At 43.1% G+C, this 11,398-nt stretch overlaps 1 protein-coding gene across 1 annotated transcript in view; it reads left to right on the top strand.

Moving 5' to 3' along the window:
* Positions 1–282: 282 nt before the first annotated feature.
* TRIT1 (tRNA isopentenyltransferase 1) overlaps positions 283–11,398 on the top strand; it is a 43,359-nt gene continuing 32,243 nt past the window's right edge. Inside the window, exon 1 of the mRNA XM_024738775.1 lies at positions 283–456. Coding sequence (XP_024594543.1) covers positions 283–456 — 174 coding nt within the window. The remainder of the gene's footprint in view (positions 457–11,398) is intronic.

Genomic DNA, 11,398 nt, shown 5'->3' with positions numbered 1-11,398 from the left:
CTCTATGAAGAAAAAGAACTGGGTGCCGTGAAAGAGAGAATAATACGGATAGATCTATTTTAGATACGACTGCCATGTCCCACTTAAGAGAGGAGGTAGTTGAGGTTCTCACATCAGCAGCTAGTTGACGGCAGTCACAGCAAGAGCTTCTGAGCCTGGGGACCTAGGTCCCTCACCTCCTTCCTCCCTCCGCACCCTCCCTTCAGAGCCCGAGGTCCGCGCAGGCGCACTGACGGTTGCCATGGGGACAGCTGCTCCTGCGCAAGCGTAGACTTCTTTAAGATGGCGGCGGTGGCGGCTGCACGAGCTGTGTCTGCGGGCCCTGGGCTCCGGGGCCTAAAACGGACACTGCCTCTTGTAGTAATTCTCGGGGCCACGGGCACCGGCAAATCCACGCTGGCGTTACAGCTAGGCCAGCGGCTCGGTGGCGAGATCGTCAGCGCTGACTCCATGCAGGTATGACAGTGCGGCTGTCCCCAGCCTGGTAAACCGGAGGCCGTGCGTGGGCCTCTGGCTGAGTGGATACCCTGTCGCTTAATGGTAGTGGGTGAACCCCGAGGCTTGTGGGGCGGAGGGGGCCGGGAAAGGGCACCCATAATTCCTAGGCGCCCACTATATGCCGGACATCGTGCCAGGTGTTTCACTGCCATCATCTCATTTACTTCTCAGGATATTACTGTTTGGTGTAGGTACTGTTATTATCTCCATTTACCGATGAGGGAATTCACCTAGGGAGGTGAAACGACTATCTCTGTGTCACTAAGGGAATACGTGGAGATGGTATTTGAACATATAAGGTTGACCTATAGGTGTCCATTATATACCTTTTGAAGGAAAATTATTCCAGAGCTGTTGCTATTTAGAGTTCCCAGCGACACCAGGATAAATCATTTACCATCTACGAGTGTCTGCTGAGGGAATGAAGCAGGGTGGATAGTCAGGAGACCTGGATTCTCTTCCCTCATCTGCCATCGGCCACGTGACCTAAACAGCGTCGGTTTGGGGGGACGTTATTTATCTGAGAAGTGGAGAAAATGCCGCCTACTTCACAGGGCTCTGGTGCTTAATAAGTGAGAACATGAGTGTTAGAAAGAAGAGCAGGGTGGCCTGTCCTGAAAAAGTCCAGGCACTTGGCAAATGCTTTATGATGCTGAGATTTTTAACTTACCGTCTGATGGGAATCAGCAGGCTTTGCCCTCTTCCTGGAGCCACAGGGAGGCCCAGAAGGAGTGTGTGCACATCACACCTGCGAGCATTTGTGCTCCGATTGAGGATGGGTGACATTTGGGGTAAATCTCCGATGGAGGAATTACAAGTTAAGAGTTTTCACGGTGTAAATGAGATGCTCGGTGAAATGCCCGGTGCTGAACCTAGCACCTGATGGGTGTTCAGCAGGAAGGGGCAGTCCTTCTCCCCACTGTACCCCGTAAACTCTGGGCATGGTTTCCACCCTCATTAATTCATGTGGGATGACACGACCATCAACACACATCAGATGATTAGGATAATTCAACAGACCTTTGTTCACAACCTCTGCTTTGTGCTGGCTTTGAGAGGCAGACTTCAGCTCAAATCCCAGCCTTGCCTTTTCTAAGATATGCAACCTCAGCCTGACCTCTTCATGTCTTTGTTTCTTCTGTAAAAGAGGAAGAATAATATCAATGTGATGGTTAAACGAGATTAAATATGTAAAGCACTTAATACAATATCAGGCACACAGTAAGTGCTAAAAATATGATTAGGTGCTATTTTCTGCAAGGCCCTTTTGGAGAGACAAAACTGCAATCCCTGTCTTCAAGGAGTTTTAGTCCAGGTAAACATGAAACAAAGCAAGTTAATACGTGTTTGAAGTGAGTTATTGATGATGCTTTGCAAGGGGTGGGGATGGGAGGTGGGGAGGAGGGAGACTACCGTGGTAGATCTTATGATGAACCATAGAATTTCTGAGAAGAGAGAAATCAGTGAAAGCTGATATAGTCGTGGAAAGCTCTGTGAAAAGAGACTTGAAGGATAGGTGAGTTTTAGATAGATAAAGAAGAAAAGGCATCGTATCAAGGAAGGAATGTGAATGAAGATTTAGAAGGTGAAGTGAACTTAGTGTGCATGTAGGACAGTGAAAGGAGACTATTTAACAGGTATTGTAGATAGTGTGGAATGGGGGATGAGTAACATGATGGAGACTGTGTAAGAAGCATTCATTTGTGAGCAGTATGCTGATGAGTTGAATTTGGGGGGGGGTGGGAGGGGCAACCAAAAACAAAAATCCAAGAACGTAGTAATAATAGATCTTTGGCTTGATACTTCCGAGACTTGGGTAATACAGGCTTCGGTAAGATGGCGTTTCACTGATAATATCTAAGGTCCATTGCAGTCTTAAGGTTTTGTAATTTGGGGCTGGTATGTTAGTGGGAATGAATGGAAGAGAAAGATGTAACATTTTGAAGGTAGTATCATGTTACAGTATGAGTTGGTTACTGATTGTGGAAAGAAGAGAGCAGTGCTAACAGTGTGTTTCAGGTTTGTGTGCCTGGGAGAGTATGGTGAGCCTGGAAGTCAGGAAGATCTGGCGGGGCACAGTGGAGGTTGCAGCAGGACATCCATGGGGAAAGTCTAGTGGGTGTGTGAAGAATGCAGCAGGTATGATCCCATGTTAGGACTCTTACACTCAGAGGTTCCCTCTGCCTGGTGGAATGTCTTCCCCTACGTAAGCACGTGGCTTGCTTCCTCTCTTTGTTCAGGTCTTTACTTAGATGTCATCTTATTGAGGCCTCTGACAATCCTATTTAAAACAACACAACACACTGTTGCTCCCTGTTTCTGCCTCTTCCTCATGTACCACGCATAGTCCTTGTCAGGAAAGCGTTCTCAATAAAACATCTTAATTTTACAAATGTTTTTAAGTAAATTAGCAGCTTCTGGCAATAAGTATTGGTTATAGCTCTGTAATTGCTGTTATCCGTTATTCAGAAATGTTTCTTTACGCATAGCTGTGTACCATAAGGTTGAGCTTGCTAGAGGTCTTGCTCGATGTGAAATAGGCCACATCAGTTAGACACTTTGTGCCTTATATAGTGCTGATGATACGGTAGATCCTTAACATTTGATGAAACATTTGTTGACCTGTCTTATCAAAATGGCACATCACGATCCATTTAGATTCTTCCTGTTGTTATAAATAACTAGAATATGAAAATTAAATTTCTTTCATCCATGGGATGCCGTGAGGATTAATTAATGTGTGAAAAACACTTTGAAGATAATTGAGCTTTCTGAACTGGCAGTAGGTTGTGTTTAATATTCATAACATGGATATATTCCTCTCAGACCCGTTGGAAAACTTTGACCTTTGATGTTTACTTTTCAGTTCAAATAATGAAATGAAGTATCTCTGCCCCATTCACTGTGGGTATACGCAGTTCTTCATTTCTCCCCTTGCTTACCATGCCCCTCGTAGGGTAGTGCTACTCTGCTTGCTCTTTAGCCAATGGAAGGAGATAATGCTTTTCAGTGACTTGAGGTTGACTCAGAAAATTTTTGTAAGCATGTGAACAAATGACATTCTTAATGTTGGAGTTAACCAGCTTCTTTTTTTTTTTTTTAATTAATTAATTTATTTATTTTTGGCTGTGTTGGGTCTTTGTTGCTGCACACAGGCTTTCTCTAGTTGCAGAGAGCGGGGGCTACTCTTTGTTGCGGAGCACGGGCTCTAGGCGTACGGGCTTCAGTAGTTGCGGTGCTCGGGCTTAGTTGCCCCGTGGCATGTGGGATCTTCCCGGACCAGAGCTTGAACCCATGTCCCCTGCATTGGCAGGCAGTCTTAACCACTGCGCCACCAGGGAAGTCCCTAACCAGCTTCTTAAAAGAACTTTTTCAGCTTTAGTTAAATCCACAGGCAGAATAATAACTTAAATTTGAATAGCACTGTTTATAAAATGCTTACATATGCTTTTTTATCCTCACAATAACCTTGTAAGGTAGACATTATTATCACTTCACAGTTAAGGAAACAGGTACAAGGTCTTACAGTAAGTAGCAGACCTGGAGTTGGACATAGGTCTCTACTTTCCACGCTCAGTGCCTGCCTTATCTATACACAAAGTTATCCCTTTAAATGAGGCAGGAGCTGTGGGATTCAATTATTAGAGAGTATTTCTTAACTTGTATGACACTGATCCTTCACAGGAGTGTGCTACATTTTGATCAGGGTATAAAATGTATTTTAGGATTCATATCGTGGATCTTAGTGTGAATTCATAGTGATATCTCTCGAGCTGAGTGTTGGCCATGTGATACATTGCTAGGGGCCTGAAACTTACTTCAGCTGAGATATAATTTAATGTCAATAATTCGAAGATACCAAAGGCAGTGTTTAGTGGAACAGAGGGAAACTAGGCCTTGTGGAGAGCCTAGACGGAGCAGTAAACTTCCTTGTTGTGACAGCCACGCAGACTAAAGGGGGACCTAATGGAAAGTGGATAATTAGAAAGGTTTTTCAAGTTTCCAAATTGATCTTTCTAAAAACCAGTATTTGAATTTTAATAATCTCTTTTGGAATGCTGCCCAGAGTTTTGTATTTCAGAATTGTACCGGTAACTCAGAAAGGATTGTAAAACACTGCCTTAAATCTTAACTTCTTTTGCACCTCATACTTCTTTTGATATCCCTTTGTCCTACCTTAACTGTAGGGTCATCCCAAGGCAATACCAGCAGGGCACTTCCCATCCAGGGAAAGTGCTTGTTTTTTTGTAAACATTGAAGAAGTAAGTGCTCTAAGTATTGAGGTAGCTTCCTTGAGATAAAACCACAATGGAGTGTTAAGGGTAGTGTGTCTAGGGTGATAATACTGTCAGGGAACATAATAGACAATGACTTGCTTTTTTAGCCATGTAGCACCTGAGGTCCTGCCTGGCCTCTCACTTCTCATTCTTGTGTCAGTGGTCTGTTGAGTGGGAAGTCAGAACTAACTTTCTGAGGGATTACTTGCTTAGGGACTTCTGCTGGGCTCAACTGTGGATTTTTCATGGTAGGTCTGACAAAAGTGAGAAACATTTTGTGCTTAATTTTCTGAGTTTTCCAAACCCCAGTTTCACAAGTTGTAGAAGCATAAATATTCTCAGCTAGCGGTAAGAGTCTAAATTCAAGGAGGGACAGGTAATACAATCCCTGTTTTCCAGGATGGAAAAACTGAGGTGCAGAAAGATTAAAGAGCAGACTAGAGATCACACTGCAAGACACTTGCGCACCTGGGAATTGGATCTGGGTCTTCTAACTCGTGTGTAGTGTCTGATATATTGCAGGAAGATGATACTGAAGGTCTTCTTTTCAGTCTGAGTCTTTTCCTTGGCATGTAAATTTAAGGTACAATGCATTGCCTTCAGTGACTGGATGAAACATTGTACTGAGAAATTTGAAGGCACTTGCCAAAAGATGTACAATGGCTGCCTGGAAATACAGACTACCAACTATATGCCAAGAGAAAATGAACAGCGTGTTCTACTTGGGTTTATAGAGAGGAAGTATCTCTAATGCCTTCGTTCTTCAAGTCCTGTGGAGAAGCAGTAGTCATACGTAGGAGCACAGTTCCCTTGTGTTTGCCTAAACCTACAAGAGGGGAAGCAAATTATTTTTGGCAGTCTGACTAGTAAGCAGGCTATGTGTCATCTAATAAATGTGGAGTTCTGCATTCTTTGTCTGCTTTGGAACATAATTTAGGAGCAGTGTTTTTTTACCAAAGGACTGTTTGCTAGTGCTCAAGGGAGATCTGGGTTGCATGGGGGAGAGATATGAAAGTAGAGATGGGATAGTGGATCACAGTGGCTTACTAGGACATGAAAATGAAAGCTAGAAACATCTGTTAACTAGGAGAAATGAGGGCTATCCAGAGGCTACTTTCCACAACTTACAGAGGCAGTGTTTTACAGGACTGAGCTTGAGAGTAGGCCAGAGGAGATCTCAAAATTTTTGACTCATCTAAAAAAATATATATTAATTTCTGGGTCCCTGTGTTCAGATCCGTTGTGAGTGAATTTGGTTTTCCTTTGGCTACAGTATTAAGCTTGGGTGGGTTGTACATATATATTCAGTTTTTTTGCAGCTGTGGGAAGAACTTTAGAGTCAAACCTCCCATGTTATGTAAGGAAAGAGAAGTGACTACTAGCTAAATGGGAAACCATAGGAGAGCACAAATGGGACTTGCAGTTTCAGATTTGTGAGGATGAGGTGCTGCCCTGATGTTTCAGTGCCTGGGGCAGGGTGTTGAAACAGCTCCTCTTCAAGAAGGAATGTATGTTTGAGGGGTGTTAAGTTATTTGGGTATATAGGAATTCACCTATGTGCTTGCATATACTCTAGTATGGCTTAACTGAACTGGTTGTGGTTTCCTGTATAGTTTGTTGGATTCTTTAGATAAGTTTGAATCAGACCAGGGTCCTGTTTGTCTCTTTGCTTACCTCTGGGGCCCTACTTCTGAGCTGGAACTTCACCACTGCTCCTTCCTCATTGTGTCAGCCAGAGTTCAAGCTCTTACCACTGTACCATGAATAATAATAATACTGAAAATAATAAAATATATGTCAGGCAGTGTTCTAGAAGTTTGCCATATATTATCTCATTTAATATCCTCACCACAACCTTATTAGGTAGGCCCTATTATTATCTCACCCCTACCAAAAATTACTTTCTTGAACCCTCATCTCGGTCTCTATCTGGGGTAATTTTGCCCCCCCGGGGGACACTTGGCAATCTCTGGAGACGTTTTTGGTTGTAACAAATGGAAAGGTGGGTTCCTGGCGTCTAGTGGGTAGAGGCCAGGAATGCTGCAGAACATCCTACTATGCATAAAACAGCTCCTCCCAACAGAGAATTATCTGGCCCAAAATATCAGTATATTGTACTGAGGTTGAGGAACCCTGTTCTACATTACTGTTAGTTTTTAAATTTTGAAGTAATTATAAGATTTACACAAGAGTTTCAAAGATAGTACAGAGAGTTCTTGTATATTCTTCACCCAGCTTTTTCTAAAATTAACGTATCATCATGGCACATTTATCAACACCGAGAGATGGACACAGGCACAATACTCTTAACTAAACTGGAGGCTTCATTTGGATTTTACCAGTTTTTCTACTGATGTCCCTTTTCTGTTTCAGGATCCAATGTAGGATACCATATTACATTTAGTCCTCATGTCTGCTTGTCTCCAATCTGTGACAGATTTCTTGGTCTTTCCTTGTCTTTCATGACTTTGCTACTTTTTGAAGTGTACTGGTCAGCTGTTTTGTGGATTGTCTCTCAGTTTGGGTTTGTCTGATGGTTTCACATGATTATGAGTTTTGAGAAGGCGTACCACAGAGGTGAAGTACCTTTCTCATTGCATCATATCAGGGTATAATGTCAGCATGATTTAACATCAACTAGTGATGTTAACCTTGATCATTTGGTTTAGGTTTTGTCTGCCAGCTTCCTCTACTTTTTCTTTTCATTTTTTAAAATTTATTTATTTATTTTTGGCTGTATCGTGTGACATGTGGGATCTTAGTTCCCTGACCAGGGATCGAACCTGCGCCTCATGCAGTGGAAGCTCGGAGTCTTAACCACTGGACCGCTGGGGAAATCCCTATTTTTCCTTTCTATACTCTCTTTGTTGGAAATGAGTTGCTAAGTCCATCCCACATTGAGCGGGAGGGGATTTAAGCTCCACATCCTGAAGGGAGGACTATCAAAGAATTTGTGGGCATATGTTAAAAGCACCACAGTAATTAATATTTCAGGGGAGTTGCTTGAGGCAATGTAGATATCTTGTTTTTCCTTAAAGTTTCACCTCCTAATTTTAACATTTATCAATGAATCTTTCCTGCTATAATTATTGTAATTTCCTTCATTCCTCCTACTTCTATTTTATTTTAAATTATGTGTATGTTTGGGGTCTTTATTTATTTGGCTGTGCTGAGTCTTTCTTTAAAAATAAATTTATTATCTTTTTATTTTTGGCTGTGTTGGGTCTTCATTGCTGCACGCGGGCTTTCTCTAGTTGTGGCGAGCGGGGGGCTACTCTTCGTTGTGGTGCGTGGGCTTCTTATTGAGGTGGCTTCTCTTGTTGCAGAGCACAGACACTAGGCGCACAGGCTTCAGTAGTTGCAGCACGAGGGCTCAGTCGTTGTGGTTCATGTCCTCTAGAGCACAGGGTCGGGAGTTGTGGCGCATGGGCTTAGGTGCTCCATGGCATGTGGGATCTTCCCGGACCAGGGCTCGAACCTGTGTCCCCTGCATTGGCAGGCAGGTTCTTAACCACTGCGCCACCAGGGAAGTCCCTGCATTGGGTCTTCATTGCTGCACGCGGGCTTTCTCTAGTTGTGGCGAGCGGGGGGCTACTCTTCGTTGCAGTGTGCAGGCTTCTCATTACGGTGGCTTCTCTTGTTGCAGAGCACAGACACTAGGCGCACAGGCTTCAGTAGTTGCAGCACGAGGGCTCAGTAGTTGTGGTTCATGTCCTCTAGAGCACAGGATCGGTAGTTGTGGCGCATGGGCTTAGTTGCTCCATGGCATGTGGGATCTTCCCGGACCGGGGATCAAACCCATGTCCCTTGCATTGGCAGGCGGATTCTTAAGCACTGTGCCACCAGGGAAGTCCTTCTACTTTTATTAATTGAAATTCTTTTGCAGAGATTTGTCCTCTCTCCCCTATTTACTTACATCAGTAGGGATATGTATTTTATTTCTTGGGTTATAATCCAGTGCTAAGTTATTTATTTTATTGCTCAAATTATTTCAACTTGGTTGTTGGGTGCTCTTTCATGTTGACTCTTGTGTCCTTTGGCATGCCCCATATTTGTTTGTTTAGCACTTCCTTTCTGGCACTACAAGATGCTTTCCACTTACATTTGTCCTGCTCCAGTCCTAGAATCATCCATTTCTCCAAGGAGCCCTGGTTCCTTTTTATTTTTATTTTTTAAATTTACTTATTTTTGGCTGTGTTTGATCTTTGTTGCTGCGTGCGGGCTTTCTCTAGTTTCGGCAAGCGGGTGCTACTCTTCATTGCGATACATGCGGGCTTTCTCTAGTTGCGGCAGGCGGGTGCTGCTCTTCATTGCGATGCATGTGGGCTTTCTCTAGTTGCGGCAAGCAGGTGCTGCTCTTCATTGCGATGCACGGGCTTCTCATTGTAGTGGCTTCTCTTGTTATGGAGCCACAGGCCCTAAGCACACAGGCTTCAGTAGTTGTGGTACATGGGCTTCAGTAGTTGTGGTACATGGGCTTCAGTAGTTGTGGTACATGGGCTTCAGTAGTTGTGGATCGTGGGCTGCAGAGCGCAGGCTCAGTAGTTGTGGCGCGTGGGCTTAGTTGCTCCGCGGCATGTGGGATCTTCCAGGACCAGGGCTTGAACCTGTGTCCCCTGCATTGGCAGGCGGATTCTTAACCACTGTGCCACCAAGGAAGCCCTGGAAGGCAGATTCTTAACCACTGTGCCACCAGGAAAGTCCCCTTGGCTCCTTTTTTTGGTGAATGGTATTTAGATACTAAGAGCTGGGTGCTAAGTGTGCTTGTTGCTAGGAAACATATGTATATACACTAATTCACGTATACACAAATATCTATATTTCTGTATCTATCTGTATGTATATTAAAATAAACATGAATTTATACTGATATCTCTGACTCTGCTCCATCACAGGGTTTATATTAATCTTCCCTTCTTGCTTATTTGTGACTTCTTTCTCAGAGTAAGGAACCTGGCTCTCCTTGTCTACAAATATTTTATTTGTACAACCTGTAAAGTAGTTTAAGTAGTTAATACTGTGAGGACAAATTTACCAACTACAGTATGATGTTTGTGTTCAGTTCTTTTTGTTCATTTTAGCCATATAGTACCTAGTCATAACATTGTTTTACAAAGTTACTTCGGTCAGCTCCTCCCCACCCCCCTCCAGTGAGGTTATGTCATACACTTGTAATATAATTAGATGCAGTTATTGAAGCCTGCGTTCTGTCCTGGTTCTTCAGACATTCTGGCTATCATTTTTTTCAATTTGCGTACAGTAGAGTGCATTCATTGTGCACAGTTCTGTGGGTTTTTACAAATGGACAGAGTCAGAGACGCACCATCACAGTACCATACTGAAGGCTTCCATCACTCTAAAAATTGCCTTATGTGGCCTCTTTGTAGTCAACTCCTCTACCTACACCAATTTTTGGCAACCACTGATCTGTTTTCTGTCCCTGTAGTTTTGCCTTTTCCAGAAGGTCACATACATGGAGTCATTCAACATGCAGCTTTTGGGCTCTGACTTTTTTCACTTAGCAAAATACATTTAAATTCTTCAGTGTTGTTGCGTGAGTCCATTTCTCTTTGTTGTCCAGTATTATTCCATTGTACGTAATATGTTCATCGACCTGTGAAAGGCCATCTGAGTGTCAAGTTTTTAGTAGTTGTAAAGAAAGCTATTATAAACATAGTTAGTGGTTTAACTTTACAGGACTGGTTTAACTTTATAGGAAACTACTAAACAATTTTCCAAAATGACTGTACCATTTTGCATTCCTACCGGCAGTGAATGAGAATTTCTGTTTCTTTGTATTCTTTCCAGCATTTGTTTTTTTTTTTTTTTTTTTTTTTTTTTTGCGGTATGCGGGCCTCTCACTGTTGCGGCCTCTCCCGCTGCGGAGCACAGGCTCCGGACGCGCAGGCTCAGCGACCATGGTTCACGGGCCCAGCCGCTCTGCAGCATGTGGGATCTTCCCGGACCGGGGCACAAACCCGTGTCCCCTGCATCGGCAGGCGGACTCTCAACCACTGCGCCACCAGGGAAGCCCTGTATATGAGTTTTATAGCTTTTCATTTTACATTTAGGCCTGTGATCTGTTTTGAGTAAATTTTTATAAAAGGTGTAAGATACGTATGAATGTCCAGTTGTACCAGCTCTGATTTTGAAAGACTGTCCTTTCTCCATTGAATTGCCTTTGCACCTTTGTCAAAGACTAGTTGACTGGGGCTTCCCTGGTGGCGCAGTGGTTGCCGGAACCTGTGCTCCGCAACGGGAGAGGCCACAACAGTGAGAGGCCCGCGTACCGCAAAAAAAAAAAAACAAAAAAAAAAAAGACTAGTTGACTGTATTTGTGTGGGTCTACTTCTGGTGCCTCTCATCTGTTGCATTGATCTGTGTGTCCGTTCTTTTGCCAGTATTGCATTGTCTTTAGTTACTGTAGCTTTATAATAAGTCTTGAAATTTGACAGTGTAAGCTGTCTGACTTTCTACATTATTGTTTTTAATCTCTGTGTAGTATTCTATTTTATAGGTGTATCATAATTTACTTAACCAGGTTTCTGCTGAAGGACATTTAGTAGGTTTAGTTTTTTGGTTTTTTTTTTTTTTTTTTTTTTTTTTTTTTTATAAATAGGTTC

The sequence above is a fragment of the Neophocaena asiaeorientalis genome, unplaced genomic scaffold, assembly GCF_003031525.2.
Source record: "Neophocaena asiaeorientalis asiaeorientalis breed wild unplaced genomic scaffold, Neophocaena_asiaeorientalis_V1.1 scaffold106, whole genome shotgun sequence".
In the NCBI taxonomy this organism is placed as follows: domain Eukaryota; kingdom Metazoa; phylum Chordata; class Mammalia; order Artiodactyla; family Phocoenidae; genus Neophocaena; species Neophocaena asiaeorientalis.
This window is presented reverse-complemented; position numbering and strand designations above follow the sequence as displayed.